Genomic DNA, 17,165 nt, shown 5'->3' with positions numbered 1-17,165 from the left:
ATCTAAACCTGTATACCGGGGTGCGAGAGCGATATGCTCTCTTTCGCCATTTCCTAACTCTAAATGTTTGCACGACACTGCAAAGTATTGCCAGCACTAAAAGTGCTTCGACTACATGTGAGAGTGAGTACCAGGTGATAAACTTATCACACCAGGTCGGGGTATTGCTAGCTGGCGCGGGGCTAGTTATCTCGAGGTTCCGTGTATTGCAGGGGTGAGAAGCATTTACGGTTCGTGTGGTAAGGGTCAGGGGGGTAGCGTCCGCGCGCAACTGAAGGGATCCCGCTAAGATCCATGTGAACACGAAGGCTGTCTTCATCTTTGTCGGTCTACTTCTTTGTCTTCCTCTGGGGTTCCTGAGATTCCGGAGTTCTGTGAACACAAGCATAATTTCTGTTATTATCTTGCTTAAGATCTGTCTGTCTGTCCTTTATTGCCAATTTACCTTTATAATTGGTCACCATCTGTGACTCCCTCTTTTTTTTTTGAAAACAAATATTTGGGACAAGGCATCCGGGAAAGTTACTGACATACTGCGAGCCATCTCGCAGCTTGTGTGATCTACCATCCTAGTGTTTGAGGATGTAAATAGCATACGGAAGCAACCTAAGGGTTGCCAAAACCAAACAAAAGAATTATGAACGTAACGAGCCAAAATGGGGTGTGTATGGGCCGTGGCGGGTAAGAAATGGGTGGAATCCCCGGGTAGGATGATGATAAGTGCCGTTTGTGCTCTACCCGAGCGTAGCTGACCAGGGGGGGTTCTCAGGCAGGGCGGGGACCAATGCTGTTTCTCCACTGCCTGAGCAACCGGCAAGAACGGGTAAGAATGTGGTCGTCGTGGGGGCTTCCTCTCGAATCAGGAGAGTAGCTATGAGTCGTGTTCTGTCGACAAACTAGTTCCTCTGAACGGTTGTCTGGCGACAAACTTGAACCTTTAAAACTGGTTTCTGTTGACAAACTAGTTCCTCTGAACTATTGTCTGGGGACAAACTTGTTCCATTAACAGGCATTGGGCGTCAAAGGAGTGGTGACGTGGGGCCGTGAAAACTTTCAAGTTTACGAACAACACTTAACGTTAACACTAACGAGCAAACATACAACAAACATGCTGCAGGTTCCATCAGAAAGGACACCGTATCTCTCCAGCGGTTCCTTTTTTTCCCCATCATTTGGACACCTCACTGCTCAATAGCGAACAGGGTCGCAAAGGGATTTGTTTGGTGGGAGTCAGACTCTAAGTCATCATCTTCTCCCGGCTGCCAAACGCTTGACTGTAGTAACCGTGCTAGAGCTGCTTGGGGCAAATTGGGGCAGCACGTTAGCATTGTGGATAGCACAATTGCTTCACAGCTCCAGGGTCCCAGGTTCGATTCCGGCTTGGGTCACTGCCTGTGCGGAGTCTGCACATCCTCCCCGTGTGTGCGTGGGTTTCCTTCGGGTGCTCCGGTTTCCTCCCACAGTCCAAAGATGTGCAGGTTAGGTGGATTGGCCATGATAAATTGCCCTTAGTGTCCAAAATTGCCCTTAGTGTTGGGTGGGGTTACTGGGTTATGGGGATAGGGTGTAGGTGTTAGACCTTGGGTAGGGTGCTCTTTCCAAGAGCCGGTGCAGACTCGATGGGCCGAATGGCCTCCTTCTGCACTGTAAATTCTATGATGATAATCTCATCATTCCAGATGAGCCTGAACGGATTGTCTCGGTGCCAGAATCGTGTGTCGAGGTTGGAGCTACTATGCGTCAATCCGTAATCGTCGGGCGGTGGGTCTGGGGCTTTGATATATGTAATCTCGAAAGGGTCAGTGGAATCATGCTCGGATTCACTGGGAGTGGGGCCTGGTGCAGGGGTATATTCGTAACGTGTGCTGTGGCTATCGTCATCGTGATCGCTATCACTGTCGCTGTCGCTGCTGGTTGAGGGAAGGGAGAGGCGGAGTCGTGCCTCTGGGGGCGGAGTTGAAGTCGTGTTTGAGGACGGGCTGGACTGGGTGGGGGAGGGTTGGAAACGTCATCTGTGGGCGGGCGTGCTCGTCTGCTGCTGCGAGCAGGATGTGGTGGGTGTGGTTATTTTGCAAGCCATAAGTCTTGAGCTGGTTTATATGAAACCACGCAGACTTATCATTGAGATAGGTTATTTTGTATACTGAAGGGCTGACTTTGTCCGAAATGGAGTACGGTCCGGAAAATTTGGGGGAAAGGAATGAACTGGGGTTGTAAAGGGAAAGCATAACTTGTTGCCCTACTGTAAACTCAGTGGCGTGTACTGTTTTGTCGAAACAAGCCTTACTCTGTTTCTTCCTGGTTCCAAGTCTCACAGCTGCTGTGAGTTGGGCTGCCTTTATGTTCTCTAACAATTGTTGAACCGCATTTTCATGCGTGAGGGCTGTAACTGCGGGGCTGGCCAAATCCAGTCCTAATAAATACTCAGTGCCTTTCATGGGGCGTCCGGTCATGAGGGTGTGGGGGGTGTATCCTGTGGACGTGAATACCGTGTTTCTTAAAAACATTAAAGCAAATGGGAGAACTGAATCCCAGGTGCTGTTATTCTTCTATACCATCTTCCTGAGGGTGGCTTTTAATGTCCTATTCTTCCTCTCTACAATACCACTTGACTGGGGGTGGTATGCAATGTGAAACTTTTGTCGAATGCCGAAAATTGTGAGGGCGTTTTTCATTACACGTCCTGTGAAATGGGAGCCTTGACCGGACTCTATACTGCGGGGGTGTCCCCATCTTGTAAATATGTGGTGTGTTAGTATTTTAGCCATTGTCTTGGCCGTATTAGTTCGCGATGGAAAAGCTTCCACCCATTTTGTGAAGGTGTTTATGACCACCAACACATACTTATAACCATTTCTGCACTGGGGTAGGGGTCCTATATAATCTATCTGGAGATTTGTCCAGGGTCCATTAACGGGGCGGGTATGACTAAGTTGAGCCTTTTTAGCATATCTGTCCGGATGGTTCTGGGCACAAATTAAGCAATTCTCTATGTAGTGCGTTACATCGGTTTTTATATCAGGCCACCAACAGAGTGATCTGAGGTGGGCTAGGGTGGGTTCAATTCCTTGGTGTCCATGATTGTCATGTAACTGACAAATGATCTGGTTCCTGTCCTGGCTGGGAACTATATAAATGCCATCCTTTAAAATCACACCGTCATGTGTGGTTATTGCGTTTTTGTATTTATCATATGGGGCTGGGAAGGTTCCCTTTAAAACTTCCCTGAATTTCTCGACCTCTTTCTGTGCCTTTGCTAAATCCTGAATGTTGGTCTGTGAGACCTGAACTGCGTGTACTGGAGTGCTTTCGGGGGTTTTCCAAAAATAACCATGCCTGGAGCCTGCCTTCGCTAGGGCGTCTGCTTTAACATTACCAGGGGGGGAAGAACGGTGATGACTGCGAACCTTTATTATTCCGTATTTTCTTTCCTTCGCTGTCTCTAAGATATGGCGGAGTAATGGGGCTGAGGGTAGGGGTTTACCATCCGCGGAAACAAATCCTCTTGTTTCCCAGAGTGGTAGGAACTCTGTCAAACTATTACAGACATACAAGCTGTTCGAATAGATGTCTGCTGGGGTTGGGAATGAGTCGGGGTGGTCTACAGTGTATGCAATCGCTGTCAGTTCTGCTGCCTGCGAGCCAAAGTGTCCTGGCAACTTTAATGAAATTTCATCTAGGGCGCGTCCCTGCACGTCCTCTACATATATACCGCAACCGGTAATTCTCTTTCCATTTAACACTGTGGAGGAGCCATCCACATAAATCTTCAGGGGTGCGCACGTGTATGTGGGCTGGGGTCTCTGGGGTGTACTATCTGTTTTCCTGGGAGGTGTCTTGGGAATAAATGGGCCAGTGTTTTGTCTTGTGGTGATGATCTCACACTCATGAGGGGTGCCTGCATACTGCAAATTATCGGCAAGGAAGGTGTGGGTCCTGGTTCATTTTACTGTGATGTCCCGTCCCTGTAAAAGAAGGGTCCAACCGGCTGCGCGGATTTGGCTGACTGTGCCATCCTTAAGTCGGCCGTCTAACAATAGCTGTGTTGGGGTGTGTTCTGTGAGGATGGTGATGGGGTTGAGTCCTGTAATGTAGGCGGAAGTATTGTACTGCCCAAAAAACTGCAAGCAGGTGCCTTTCACAGGCAGAAAATCCTTGCTCTACGGGGTCTAACACGCGTGAGGCGTATGCTACAGGGTGTAATTGGTCATGACGTTGCTGGAGGAGCACGGCTGAAAGGGTTCGGTCGGTGCTTGGAACTTCGATTGCGTATGGGGAAAGTGGATCTGGGACCTGTAGTGCGGGGGCTGTGCTGAGTGCTCTTTTTAAAGCATCCACAGCATCTGTATGCTGTGGAAGCCATTCCCAAGGTGCCTGCTTCTTGAGAAGTTCGGAAAGGGGCGCTGTTTTAGTGGCGAAACCGTCAATATGGTTTCGGCAGTAGCCAACCAGTCTTAAAAATGACCGGAGGGCTGAGACATTGTGGGGAAGGGGCAATTTGATGACCAAGTCAATTCTCTTTTGCTCGATCTCGCGTTTACCATGTGTGATCACTGTTCCCAAGTAAATCACCTTTTCTTTCAAAATCTGGGCCTTCTTGGGGTTGACTTTACAACCAATTTCTTTTAGGAGTCCTAGGAGTTCGGCGAGAAGCGAAGTATGCTCTCCCTTTGTGTCTGTCTGTAGTAACAAGTCGTCTACGTACTGGACCAGACAATCGGGGCGGGAATATTTTGCTAGTCCATTTGCCAGCTGTCGGTGGAAAATGGAGGGGTCTTGTGGAAGGCACGTCCACATATACTGTTGCCCTTGGAATGTAAAGGCGTATTTGTACTGGCACGCTTTAGCCAATGGAATGGACCAAAAGCCGTTACTAATGTCCAAAAGCGAAAAAAAAATTTGACTGGAGTCCCTGTTTGAGCATGTTCTCAGGACTCGTGGCTACGGTGGGGGCTGCTGCTGGGGTTACTTTGTTCAGTTCCCGGTAATCAATGGTCAGTCGCCATGATTCTTGACGGGCCAAATTGGTGCGTTGTTTGTGGAGGCTACTGACCTGAGTACGCCTTGATCCAACAAACTCTCTATTACTTTGGAGATTTCTCCCTCTGCTTCCTGGGGAAAGCTGTACTGCTTCTGGGGTTTGGGGTTGGGACCTGTAATGTTCACAAAGCCAGCCAATTTGCCACAGTCGTGCTTGTGCTGTGCAAATGCTGCTTTATGTTCCTGCAGGACTGCACTAACTTGTTTGTCTGCACTAATGGTTCGAGGGTCGAACCAGAAGTCTCCTACTGAGCTAATCCTGTTTACATACTCTCCGACTGTGAGCATTGCGGGGGCTCGTGCTGCCTTTGCCATTTTCCAAACACACTAGTTAACTGGCTCAAAAGAAAGGTTATGGGAGCTCATGAAATCGATCCCAAGGATATGTTCTGCTGTCTGGGGCAGATCAACCAAAACTACGAGGTGCTTAGTCGTGATGTTACCTATTTGTATCGCTACAGGTGCTGTGATGTGTCCCTGTTGTAAATGGCCTGTAAAGCCGCTGAGTGTGATGGTGTCTGTTGTGGGCCACTTGTATCGCTGAAACATCGTGGAGGAATTGAGTGTGGTGCGGGACCCTCCTGTGTCCCAAAGAAATTCAACAGGTTGTCCCCGAATTTTGCCTGCCACTACCGGTCTACCGGACTTGTCCCAAAGGGTGTCGCAGACCCAAGTTGGGGAGCCCGAACACTGTCAGTTGGTGCCATTCATGTCTGCATTCTCTGAACAGGCGCTAACGCTATGGATCGGCTTTGCCCTATTCCTGTTTAGGGTGCCTGTCTGTTGGTTTTGTGTGCTGCTTTTGGGGCGCATTGCACTCACGTGCAAAGTGTCCTAGCTGTCCACAATTGTAACATTCCTGAGCTTTAGGCTGTTCCTGCCCTCATTTACCACTGCGGGGTTCTGGTGCGGAAAGCAGAGATTACAATTCTGCAATTTGCTTCCGGCATTTTGCGATGTTTATTGAGCTCTGCCTTTGTTCCGTCGTGGAAGTATGGAGTGCTCGTAGGGCTGCTTTTAAATCATTGCATTGTTTCTGCAATTTCTCGACTTGCCGTTCTGTCTCTTGTCTTACCAAGACCGCACGTTGCGTGTCCTGGTAGGTCTTATCATATTGCGTCTGAAAACTGTTCAAATGCAGCACGTGGGGCAACACGGTAGCACAAGTGATTAGCACTGTGGCTTCACAGCGCCAGGGTCCCAGGTTCGATTCCCCGCTGGGTCACTGTCTGTGCGGAGTCTGCACGTTCTCCCCGTGTCTGCGTGGGTTTACTCCGGGTGCTCCGGTTTCCTCCCACAGTCCAAAGATGTGCAGCTTAGGTGGATTGGCCATGCTAAATTGCCCTTAGTGACCAAAAAGGTTAGGAGGGGTTTTTGGGTTACGGGGATAGGGTGGAAGTGAGGGCTTAAGTGGGTCGGTGCAGACTCGATGGGCTGAATGGCCTCCTTCTGCACTGTATGTTCTATGTTCTATAAATGTGCGAGACAAGACTGTGCCCGCTTGGCATCATCCACCTCTTTGTCCCTTGCTGCTAACTGCTCTTTTAAATCTCTATTCTCCTGCTCTACTTCGCTCACATCTACCTCACTAATTCTGTCTCTCTCCTCTATCTCTCTACGGAACATCCTAATGACCTCCTCTGTGCCTCGCAATTGTGCCAAACAGGACACGATTGCCATCGGCTTGCGAGCTTTCCCTAAGCTCTTCTTGTGGATCTCTGACAGGTTCTCCCACCAAGTATGTCCTATACTCCGGGGACCTGGGGCGAAATTCTCCCCCAACGGCGGGATGCCCGCCGACTGGCGCCAAAGCTGGCGCAAATCAGACGGGCATCGCGCCGGCAAAAAGGTGCGGAAGTCTCCGCATCTTTGGCGGCCTAGCCCCAACATTGAGGGGCTAGGCCGACGCCGGAGGGATTTCCGCCCCGCCAGCTGGCGGAAATGGCGTTTGTTGCCCCGCCAGCTGGCGCGGAAATGCGGCGCATGCGCGGGAGCGTCAGCGGCCGCTGTCAGTTTCCCCGCGCATGCGCGGGAGCGTCAGCGGCCGCTGAAAGTTTCCCGCGCATGCGCAGTGGGGAGAGTCTCTTCCGCCTCCGCCATGGTGGAGGCCGTAGCGGAGGCGGAAGGGAAAGAGTGCCCCCACGGCACAGGCCCGCCCGCGGATCGGTGGGCCCCGATCGCGGGCCAGGCCACCGTGGGGGCACCCCCCGGGGTCAGATCGCCCCGCGCCCCCCCCCAGGACCCCGGAGCCCGCCCACGCTGCCTGGTCCCGCCGGTAAATACCAGGTTTGATTTACGTCGGCGGGACAGGCAATTCCTGGGCGGGACTTCGGCCCATCCGGGCCGGAGAATCCAGCGGGGGGTCCCGCCAACCGGCGCGGCTGGATTCCCGCCCCCGCCCAATCTCCGGGAGCGGAGACTTCGGCGGGGGCGGGGGCGGGATTCACGGCGGCCAACGGCCATTCTCCGACCCGGCGGGGGGTCGGAGAATGACGCCCCTGATTCCTCATTATCGTAGAATTCACTCCAAAGGGGCCATCCTTTCCCTTTGAGATATTTCCTGATCTCATCTTCCCAAATGGGACACTGTCCTACTCTACTGGTCGCTGCGACCTCAAATTCCTGGGGATCCATAAGGCGTTCCATTGCCTTCATTGTCATTTTCTCTATCTAGGTTCTCTACTGAATTTGGAACAGGGGGTGATAAAGTGGTGATGTAAACACGGCTTAAGCTAATTTCCGGCCTACAAAACTCCCGACAGTTTTTCGCAACAAAATCTCTCAGGTTTACCTTATATCCCTGTTAGTACGCATGCATTAACACACTTCCAAATCTCAGAGGCTTGATCAGTACTGTTCTTACGCTTGTGGTTTTTCTGTTTCCAATTGGATTCTCGATTCAAATTTGGGTTTTCTCGGAGTGGTTAGGCCACTTCTAAGTCGAGTCCTGTCAGATGTCGCCAGGAAATGTTGCTCTCTGGTGTTGTCTCTTAATTTGGCTCTGTTTAATTACATTTGCTCAAGAGTCGCCAGGTATCTTTCGACACCGCCACAAGGTTCAGAACCGAATACTGATCAAAGACTCAATACACCAGTTAGTAAGTTCAAAAGCAATGCTCATTTATTTACACACAGTCAAATCTACTCATGCATAAACTCTACAAACTAAACTACCACTATTACTAAAGCCTATACTTAGCTTCGGGTGCCCACTCAGTCAGAGGAACAATGGCCGTTGCTCGGTTCTGAGGCTGCTGGGTTGAGCTGTTTACAGGATAGCAACTTGGAGCGTCTATCTCGTAGCGTGCGTTGACTTGGAACTTACTTGGTCTGGTGTAGCTGCTCAGCTGGTCTCTCTCTTCGCTGAGAGCCAAGGCCAAAGAAGAAAGATTCTCTCTTGGGGAATACCTTTTATACTAAAAAAGGCTTTGCGCACTTTTGGGTGGGCCTTGAACTTGGCCTCAATTAATTGGGCCTTTCCCAATCATTCTTATCGATCTTCCTCCAATAGAGGGGTGGGTTCCCTGATTGCTGGGCGTGTCCTAGGTGGCCGTTGGTTTGCTTTGTGTGAGTCTCCTCTGGCGCCGGGGTGTCTGCCTTAACATTGTTTATCTAAATGTTTCCCTTTTGTCCCCGGAGATGTCTCATTAGTATGTAGATTGCTTGGTAGTTTCTGTCCTGTCTGAGAGCTAAGGCTCTAATCAACAGGCAGACCTTGCACCTGCTTGTTTCTCAGTATTGTCCAATTTTCCCTGCATTCTTTGTAAGTGTCCATTTTGTAATCGAGACGTGGCCATCCCAGATGGCTACACCATTGAGCAGAAACTGAACTTGACTAGCCTTATAAATACTGTGGCTGCAAGAGCAGGTCCGAGGCTAGGAATCCTGTGGCGTGTAACTTACCTCCTTACTCCCCAAACCTCCCACCTACAAGACACAAGTCAAGAGTATGATGGAATACTCCCCACCTGCCTCGATGAGTGCAGCTCCAACAACACTTAAGAAGCTCGACACTATCCAGGACAAAGCTTGACTGGCACCCCTTGCACAAACATCCGCTCCCTCAACCACCAATGCACAGTAACAGCAGTGTGTACCATCTACAAGATGTGCTGCAGGAACTCACCAAGGCTTCCTCGGCATCACCTTCCAAACCCACGACTACTACCATCTCGAAGGACAAGGGCGGCAGAGACCTGGGAACACCACCAGCTGGAGCTTCCCCTCCAAGCCACTCAGTATCCTGACTTGGAAACATATCACCGTTCTTTCACTATCGCTTGGTCAAAAATCCTGGAATAACAGCACAGTGGGTGTAGCTACACCACAGGAACAGCAGTGGTTCAAGAAGGCAGCTCACCACCACCTTCTCAAGGGCAATCAGGGATGGGCAACAAATGCTGGCCTAGCCAGCGAAGCCCACATCCCATAAAAATGAATTAATAAAAAAACATACCAGCTGGGCTCTGAGAAGTTAAAACGGCCTTTGGTTCACACACTGCACAGCATTATGGACAAGGGATATGCTGATACTCCAATGAGTTGCCCATCCTCTTATGTTTATTGTGTAATACGAAATGTGAAAACAATATTTCATAATGTACTTGACAATTAAACTAATATAGCCTGATTTTGTTTTTGGTTCTCAGATTCTGGTTGAAGAGTACACTGATCGACTCTTGTCAGCTGCTGAAGCAGGCAAACTGGCTGCTGTACTCAGTCAGTACACTCCACTGTTTGTGCTGACAAACCTGGTGAGTGTGGGACCTCTGGCAGACTAAAGATGCATTTCACGTTACTTGCCAGATAGGAGACTGGCTTTTCATTTTAATTCCATCTGAATTGTTTTCAGGTGACAAAATTGTGAATTTTAACCAACAAAAATGAAGCCTAAAACAAAAAACATAGGTCAGGTTATAGATGAAGAATTATTCAATCTCTAATATGCTTTAGTGCTTCAAAAGTGTGGCTGGGTTACTTAAATGAGTGAACAATTTGAAAATCTCTTATTGATCAGAATCATTTTATGTGCTCTTGCCGCTAGAAACCTGATGTAATTTAATGATTTATTAGGAATTCCGTCCTTTGAGCTTGCTTTTCCAATATATTCATCAATGTGGTTTAATACTGTAGAACAAATCGTCCACGCAACAAAACTATTTTATTCTAGAGAATATTTATCATAGTCCAACTTAATTAGATAAATTGAATTGGAAGGTTTTAGATTGTATTTCTGAAAAAGAGACACGTTGTCGAAGTTTACAATCCTGCACTCATCAGGACAAATTCACAACAATACCAAATCTCAAAGGGTACAACAATTTATACTACATCAGAAGAGGGTGCTGATTGGTTGGCAAATGGGCTCTGATTGGAAAATGCACCAATGTACAGTTAACTGCCAAGTTTTTCTTTAAATCAAACCAGGCAAGTCAGCTGTGATTGGTCAAGGCATTGCCACGGGGAATGAACCAGAGAATGGCTGTCCCCAAATCTTTTGTATAGTTAAAAAAGGCACAATGCATGGACATGTTTTTTCAGTCTGTGTGTGTGTGTGTATGTGTGTGAATATATGTAGCTTCTAGCAAATGTAAGTGATTGTGGGTGCTCGCGATTTATGTCGATATGTGCTGAAAGCTATTGATAGCTTTCAGGGTCTTAATCATTCAAAGAATGTGTTGGTGTCAATAATTGTACATGTAGAACCAGCATTGACTCATAGAAACATAGCATCTATTGTGCAAGTTAAGTAATTACTCATATCTGCGTATATGATCATAAAGACAAGCAAAGATGAGAGGTCACTCAGGATAAGATTTTAACTTACTCAAAACCCATTTACTTACACAAAGTTAAAGACGGGCCCTTACTGTGCCCCAATTACAGGTCCAAGCTGCCTTTGAACGATCGCTGAGGTTTTACCACCATGACCCATCTTGTCCAGAGATCACATTACTGTGGTACTTGCATTACTTGCATTTTCAAGTTTGAATATCTCAGCAACCAGAAGTGGACACTTTGCTGTACAGCTGTACTTTGCTGTACAGTTTGAATATGAATTGCATAAAAATACTACTCCTTCATGTAGTTCATGATGTCATCTGTTATGCTCTTGAATAAGATTCCAGTCCTTATTCATCATAAAAGCTTAGTTTGTATTTAGATTCTGATTGCCGATCATCATTGCTTGTACTTAAATTTACCTTCATTGTTTCTTTTGTGAGCTTGCATTTCTGTACTGATTTCAAAGGGGTGAATTTTACCAGTTTCCAGTGTCCAAACAAGAATGATATAGGACATTCCTTTCATGAGGAAGTTCAAATGGAAGCCACATGTATTTGAATTTCTCTTTTAAAAGACTTTTCCAATTGGGGAAATTATTATTTGCACGTCTTGGGTGCTCCATATGATATATTGCCAAATTGCCACTGGCTTCAATTTGCATAAGACAACGTTTTTTTAAATTCATTCACGGGATGTAGGTGTCACTGGTTAGGACAGCATTTTTTGCCCATCCCTAGATGCCCTTCAGAAGGTGGTGGTGAGTTGCCTTCTTGAACCGCCGCAGTCCCTGAGGTGTAGGTACACCCACTGTGCTGTTAGGGAGGGAGTTGCAGGATGTTGCCCCAGTGACAGTAAAGGAATGGCGATATATTTCCAAGTCAGGGTGGCGAGTGACTTAGAGGGAAACCTCCAGGTGGTGGGGTTCTCAGGTACCTGCTGCTCTTGTCCTTCTGGGTGGTAGAGGTCGTGGGATTGGAAGGTGCTGTCTAAGGAACCTTGGTGAGTTACTGCAGTGCATCTTGAGATGGTACACACGGCTGCCAGTGTTTGTCGGTGGTGGAGGGTTTGAATGTTTGTGGAAGGGGAAACAATCAACAGGCACCTGGATGGTGTTGAGCTTCTTGAGTGTTGTTGGAGCTGCACTCATCCAGGAAAGTGGAGAGTATTCCATTACACTCCTGACTTGTGCCTTGTAGATGGTGGGCAGGCATTGGGGGGTCAGGAGGTCAGTTACTCGCCATAGAATTCCTAGCTTTTGACTTGCCCTGGTAGCCACAGTATTAATATGACTAGTCCAGTTCAGTTTCTGATAAGTGGTAACCCCTCGGATGTTGATTCAGCGTTTATAATGCCATTGAATGTCAAGAGGCGATGGTTAGATCCTCTCTCGTAAGAGATGGCCATGCTTGACCCTTGTGTGGCGCAAATGTAACTTGCCAATTGTCAGCCCAAGCCTAGATATTGTCCAGGTCTTGCTGTATTTGGACATGGACTGCTTCATTATCTGAGGAGTCGCGAATGGTGCTGAACATTGTGCAGTCAGCCGCAAACATCCCCACTTCTGACCTGATGACAGAAGGAGGGTCATTGATGAAGCAGCTGAAGATGATTGGGCCTAGGACACTACCCTGAGGAACTACTGCAGTGATGTCCTGGAGCTGTGATGATTTACCTCCAACCACCACAACCATCTACCTTTGTGCCAGGTATGACTCCAACCAGTGGAGAGTTTTCCCCCTTATTCCCATTGACTCCATTTTAACTAGGGCTTCTTGATGCCATACTCGGTCAAATGCTGCCTTGATGTCAAGGCAGTCACTCTCACATCGCCTCTGGAATTCTGCTCTTTTGTCTATGTTTGATCCAAGGCTGCAATGAAGTCAAGAGCTGAGTGACCCTGGCACAACCCAAACTGAGCATCCATGAGCAGGTTATTGATAAGTCTCGCTTGATAGCGCTATTGATGATTCTTTCCATCACTTTGCTGATGATGGAGAGTAGACTGATAGGGCGGTAATTGGCTGGGTTGGATTTCTCCTGTCCTTGTGTACTGGATACACCTGGGCAATTTTCCACATTGCCGGGTAGATGCCAGTGATGCAGCTGTACTGGAACAGCTTAGCTAGGGGTGCGGCAATTTCTGGAGCACAAGTCTTCAGAACTACTGTCAGAATATTGTCAAGGCCCATCGCCTTTGCAGTGAGAGGCAAAGGTGCAGAAATTGGGATTTTTATGGGCTTCAACCCTTGCTGCATTCAGGGTGAGTTATTTCAAGCAGTACCTGCCAGGACGAGGTAATCAAAACAGAAGTAAGGAGTTTGTGCCTCAAAAGAGTCTGGAGATCTTTGAATACAAGATTTCTATAGCTGGATTTTTAAATATTTTGTTTTTCTCCATTCTGCCTACTGCAGTTGGCCAATTCTAACAAGGTCAGACCTCTAGCAGCTGTTCAGTCCTTACCTAAATTTGAAACTTCTCAGAAGTAGGTATAGCATTCCCCAGAGGGATAATCGTTGTCATGGAAATAGGGCAGCACCACATGATGAAACAAAAGAGATTCATGCAGCTAGAGACATCAAAATCCATCTCATCTCTGAAATCTGTGCAAAGTTTGCCTCCTTAGTCCTCATTTTCCAATAAAGGAACTTTTCTTCAAACTACTGCCCATCTACCACATAGCCACAGATTACCAGATATCGGCACCACCTAAATGCCTCCTTTGGGATAGGCCATGAACCACCACTGTGGTGACTTGCTCCTCATGGTCTTTTTCCGCATTCTCATTGTCATAATATACACCAGTATATCATGGTGCAGACACACACTGATGGACACACAGTGGGACCAATCAACATACACAACACCGCAGCCAATCACCAGTGAGAGCACACGCACTATAAAGACAGGGGGCATCAGAGTTCCCGCTCATTCAGGTTCCAGCTAGCTAGGAGGATAGAGCTCACAGCCTGCAGCACAGACATTCACCATGTGCTGAGTGCATCAACTGATTAGGACAAGGCAAAGGTCTTTAGTTAAAGCTAGTATCGTATTAACCCACAGTCTGAGTATGTTTAAACAGTTAATGATTCAATAAAATAATGTTGCACTATTTCAAGTGTTGGTGACCTGTATGTGATCCAGAACACCCAACACATCATGATACCAGGAGTGGTGGGATATTAGCACTTCTTAGACCTACCTGCAAGTGATCTGCCTTCCGCCAGCATTCTGTCATCCTGCAACATGGACAACATCAGCCCGCCGCCGCCGCTCCACATCGCCGGCAACCTCGGGACCAACTGGAAGATTTTCAAACAGCGCTTCCAGCTCTTCCTCGAAGCCACAGACAGGGAGGGAACCTTGGATACCAGGAAGATTGCTCTTCTCCTCTCCACGGCCGGGGATCATGCCATCCACATTTTCAACTCTCTCACCTTTGCGGATGATGAAGATAAAACAAAGTTCAAGACGGTCCTCCTCAAGTTTGACACTCACTGCAGTGTAGAGGTGAATGAAAGTTTTGAACGCTACGTGTTCCAGCAGCGTTTGCAGGGTAAGGATGAACCTTTCCAATCCTTTTTAACGCACCTCCGCATCCTTGCACAGTCTTGCAGCTACGGGCCCACCTCAAACTCCATGATACGCGACCAGATCGTTTTCGCTGTTCAGTCGGACCCCCTACGTCAGCAGCTCCTCAAAGTAAAGTAACTCACCCTAGGGACCGCCATCGAGACCTATGTCTAACATGAAAATGCCACGAGTCGGTATTCCCATATACAAGCGGCTGAAATGGCGCGGCAAGGTCCCCACGAGGCGGAACGGGTCCAAGTGATTGAGCACCTCCAGGGCCTCAGCCTGGATGAGAGCGGCCATTTTGTGCGCTTTTCGCGGACTCCCGCGCTTGTACGCACCAAACGAGGGGACGGCGACATTGAGGAACGTAATGCGCAGGTGCGCACCATGCACGACCGCGCATGCGCAGTGGCGCAGCGAACGTGCTGACGACACGTCATTACCCATTTAAAGCGTCAATGCCCCGCAAAACCTCGACAATGCCTACGATCTGGCAGACTTGGCCACTATGCTGCCTTCTGTCGAGCAGCTCTGCCTGCCAATTCATATCGCTTCAGCCAGCCTCGCAGGAATGTTCGGGCAATTCAACCCACGATCACTGAGTCCGATGCAGACCTCCCACACAGCAGTAACACCGAGGACCCGAAGGCGCCTTTTCGAGTCGGTGTCGTAACGAAAACCAGGCTGTCCCCGAAGCAAAGACACCAGCCACTGTCGGTATACAGCATCGATCCAGACGATGAGTGGTGTGCCACCCTGACAGTCAACCGGTCCCAAATACGAATCTGCCTGGACACTGGTGCCTCCGCTAATCTCATGGCATGGTCTGACTTCCAAAGCCTTCGTGTCAAACCAGCCATCCTTCCATCAGCCTGCTAGCGGCTCGTGCCAACTTGAAGTGACGCACCGTCACGCAAAGCCATCCTGCCTTTTGAGATCGTGGGCTCCTCGAAGAACTCTCTGCTTGGCGCACAGGCATGCAAGCTGTTGAACCTCGTTCAGAGGGTTCACCCTCTCTCTCTCTCCTGATGACACGTCTGTCTTCCAGGACGCTGACTTCAGGGCGCAACTCGCCGCCATCATCGACCAGCACCGCGACGTCTTCGAAGGCATGGGCACGCTCCCATATACTTACAAGATCCTACTCAAACAGAACGCCACGCCTGTGGTGCATGACCTCGCAGAGTCCCAGCACCCCTTAAGGACCGCCTCAAGCAGCAGCTGCAGGACATCCAGGACCAAGGAGTGATCTCCAGAGTTACGGAACCAACCGACTGGGTCAGTTCCATGGTGTGTGTAAAAAAACCTTCCGGCGAGCTGATAATTTGCCCTGATCCCAAGGATCTGAATCGCAATATCATGAGGGAGCATTATCCAATTCCCAAGCGCGAAGAGATCACATGCGAGATGGCTCGCGCCAAGCTCTTCACCAAAGTCGACGCCTCGAAAGGATTCTGGCAAATCCAGCTCGACAAATCCAGCAGGAAACTGTGTACCTTTAATACCCCCTTTGGCAGATATTGTTACAACAGGATGCCGTTTGGGATCATGTCGGCTTCGGAAGTGTTCCACAGGATCATGGAACATATGATGGAAGGCATTGAAGGTGTTCGCGTCGATGTCGACGACATAATCATTTGGTCCACCACCCCGCAGGAGCATGTCAGTCGCCTCCAGCGCGTGTTCAAACGCATACGTGAGCAGGGCCTACGCCTCAACAGAGCCAAATGCTCGTTTGGTCAGACGGAACTCCAGTTCCTAGGGGACCACATCTCCCAGTTGGGTGTGCGGCCAGATGCGGACAAGGTGGCTGCTATCACAGCCATGAAAACGCCAGAGAACAAGAAGGCGGTCCTCCGATTTCTGGGCATGGTCAACTTTTTAGGGAAGTTCTTCCCTAACCTCGCCTCTCCTACCACGGCTCTCAGGAACCTGGTCAGGAAGACGACAGACTTCCAATGGCTTCCTGCCCACGAGCGCAAATGGAGAGAACTCAAAACCAAACTCACCACGGCCCCGGTCTTGGCTTTCTTTTGATCCAGCGAAAGAGACAAAAATTTCGACCGATGCCAGCCAATCCGACATTGGGGCAGTGCTCCTGCAACGCGATGTGGCCTCATCATGGGCCCCCGTTGCATATGGGCCAAAGGGACCAAAGGGACAAAGGGACCATTGGGGCCAAAGGGACCCAAAACAATTTCCTCCTTTTTTGTCAGCAACAAACAAGGTAAGAGAAAATGGTGGGTCACACAGGTCAGCCGGCGTGGGCCGCGAAGCTCGGCCGGCGTGGGTTGCGAAGGTCAGCCGGCGTGGGTCGCGAAGGTCAGCCGGCGTGTGTCGCAAAGGTCAGCCGGCGTGGGTCGCGAAGGTCAGCCGGCGTGTGTCGCAAAGGTCAGCCCGGTTGAGTCCCAATCCAGGAAAAAAGTTTGAAAAACACTGCCCTAAACTCTTTTAAAACGTACCTGGATCTGCACTTTAAGTGCTGTAAGCTACAGGGCTATGGACCAGGAAGGAAGGTGGAATTAGAAATGGTACCTGGGTGTCCTCGGGATGGCATGGCTAAGATGAGCCAAATCACCTCTTTTTGTGCTGTAACCTTTCTATGGTTCCTACGGTTCTATGTTGAGTGGTATCTGGCTATGGAAAAGGATGTTGCTGTTGGCATTGTTGTTGCTCCTGTTGTTCCTGGTGATGGAATGCAATCCTGTTGTTCCTCATCAGAGGTCCAGGCTGCCAGTGTATACGCTGCTCCCATGCCTTGAGGGCTG

The 17,165-nt window shown here is 49.0% G+C and overlaps 1 protein-coding gene across 1 annotated transcript in view; it reads left to right on the top strand.

The window, feature by feature from the left end:
- Window positions 1-17,165, top strand: part of alpk1 (alpha-kinase 1) — a 217,095-nt gene that overhangs the window by 177,180 nt on the left and 22,750 nt on the right. The window contains exon 10 of the mRNA XM_072495881.1: window positions 9,690-9,794. Coding sequence (XP_072351982.1) covers window positions 9,690-9,794 — 105 coding nt within the window. The remainder of the gene's footprint in view (window positions 1-9,689; window positions 9,795-17,165) is intronic.

Source organism: Scyliorhinus torazame, chromosome 3, assembly GCF_047496885.1.
Source record: "Scyliorhinus torazame isolate Kashiwa2021f chromosome 3, sScyTor2.1, whole genome shotgun sequence".
Classification (NCBI taxonomy): domain Eukaryota; kingdom Metazoa; phylum Chordata; class Chondrichthyes; order Carcharhiniformes; family Scyliorhinidae; genus Scyliorhinus; species Scyliorhinus torazame.
Note: the sequence above shows the minus strand (reverse complement) of the source record. Positions and strands in the feature narration are given on the sequence as shown.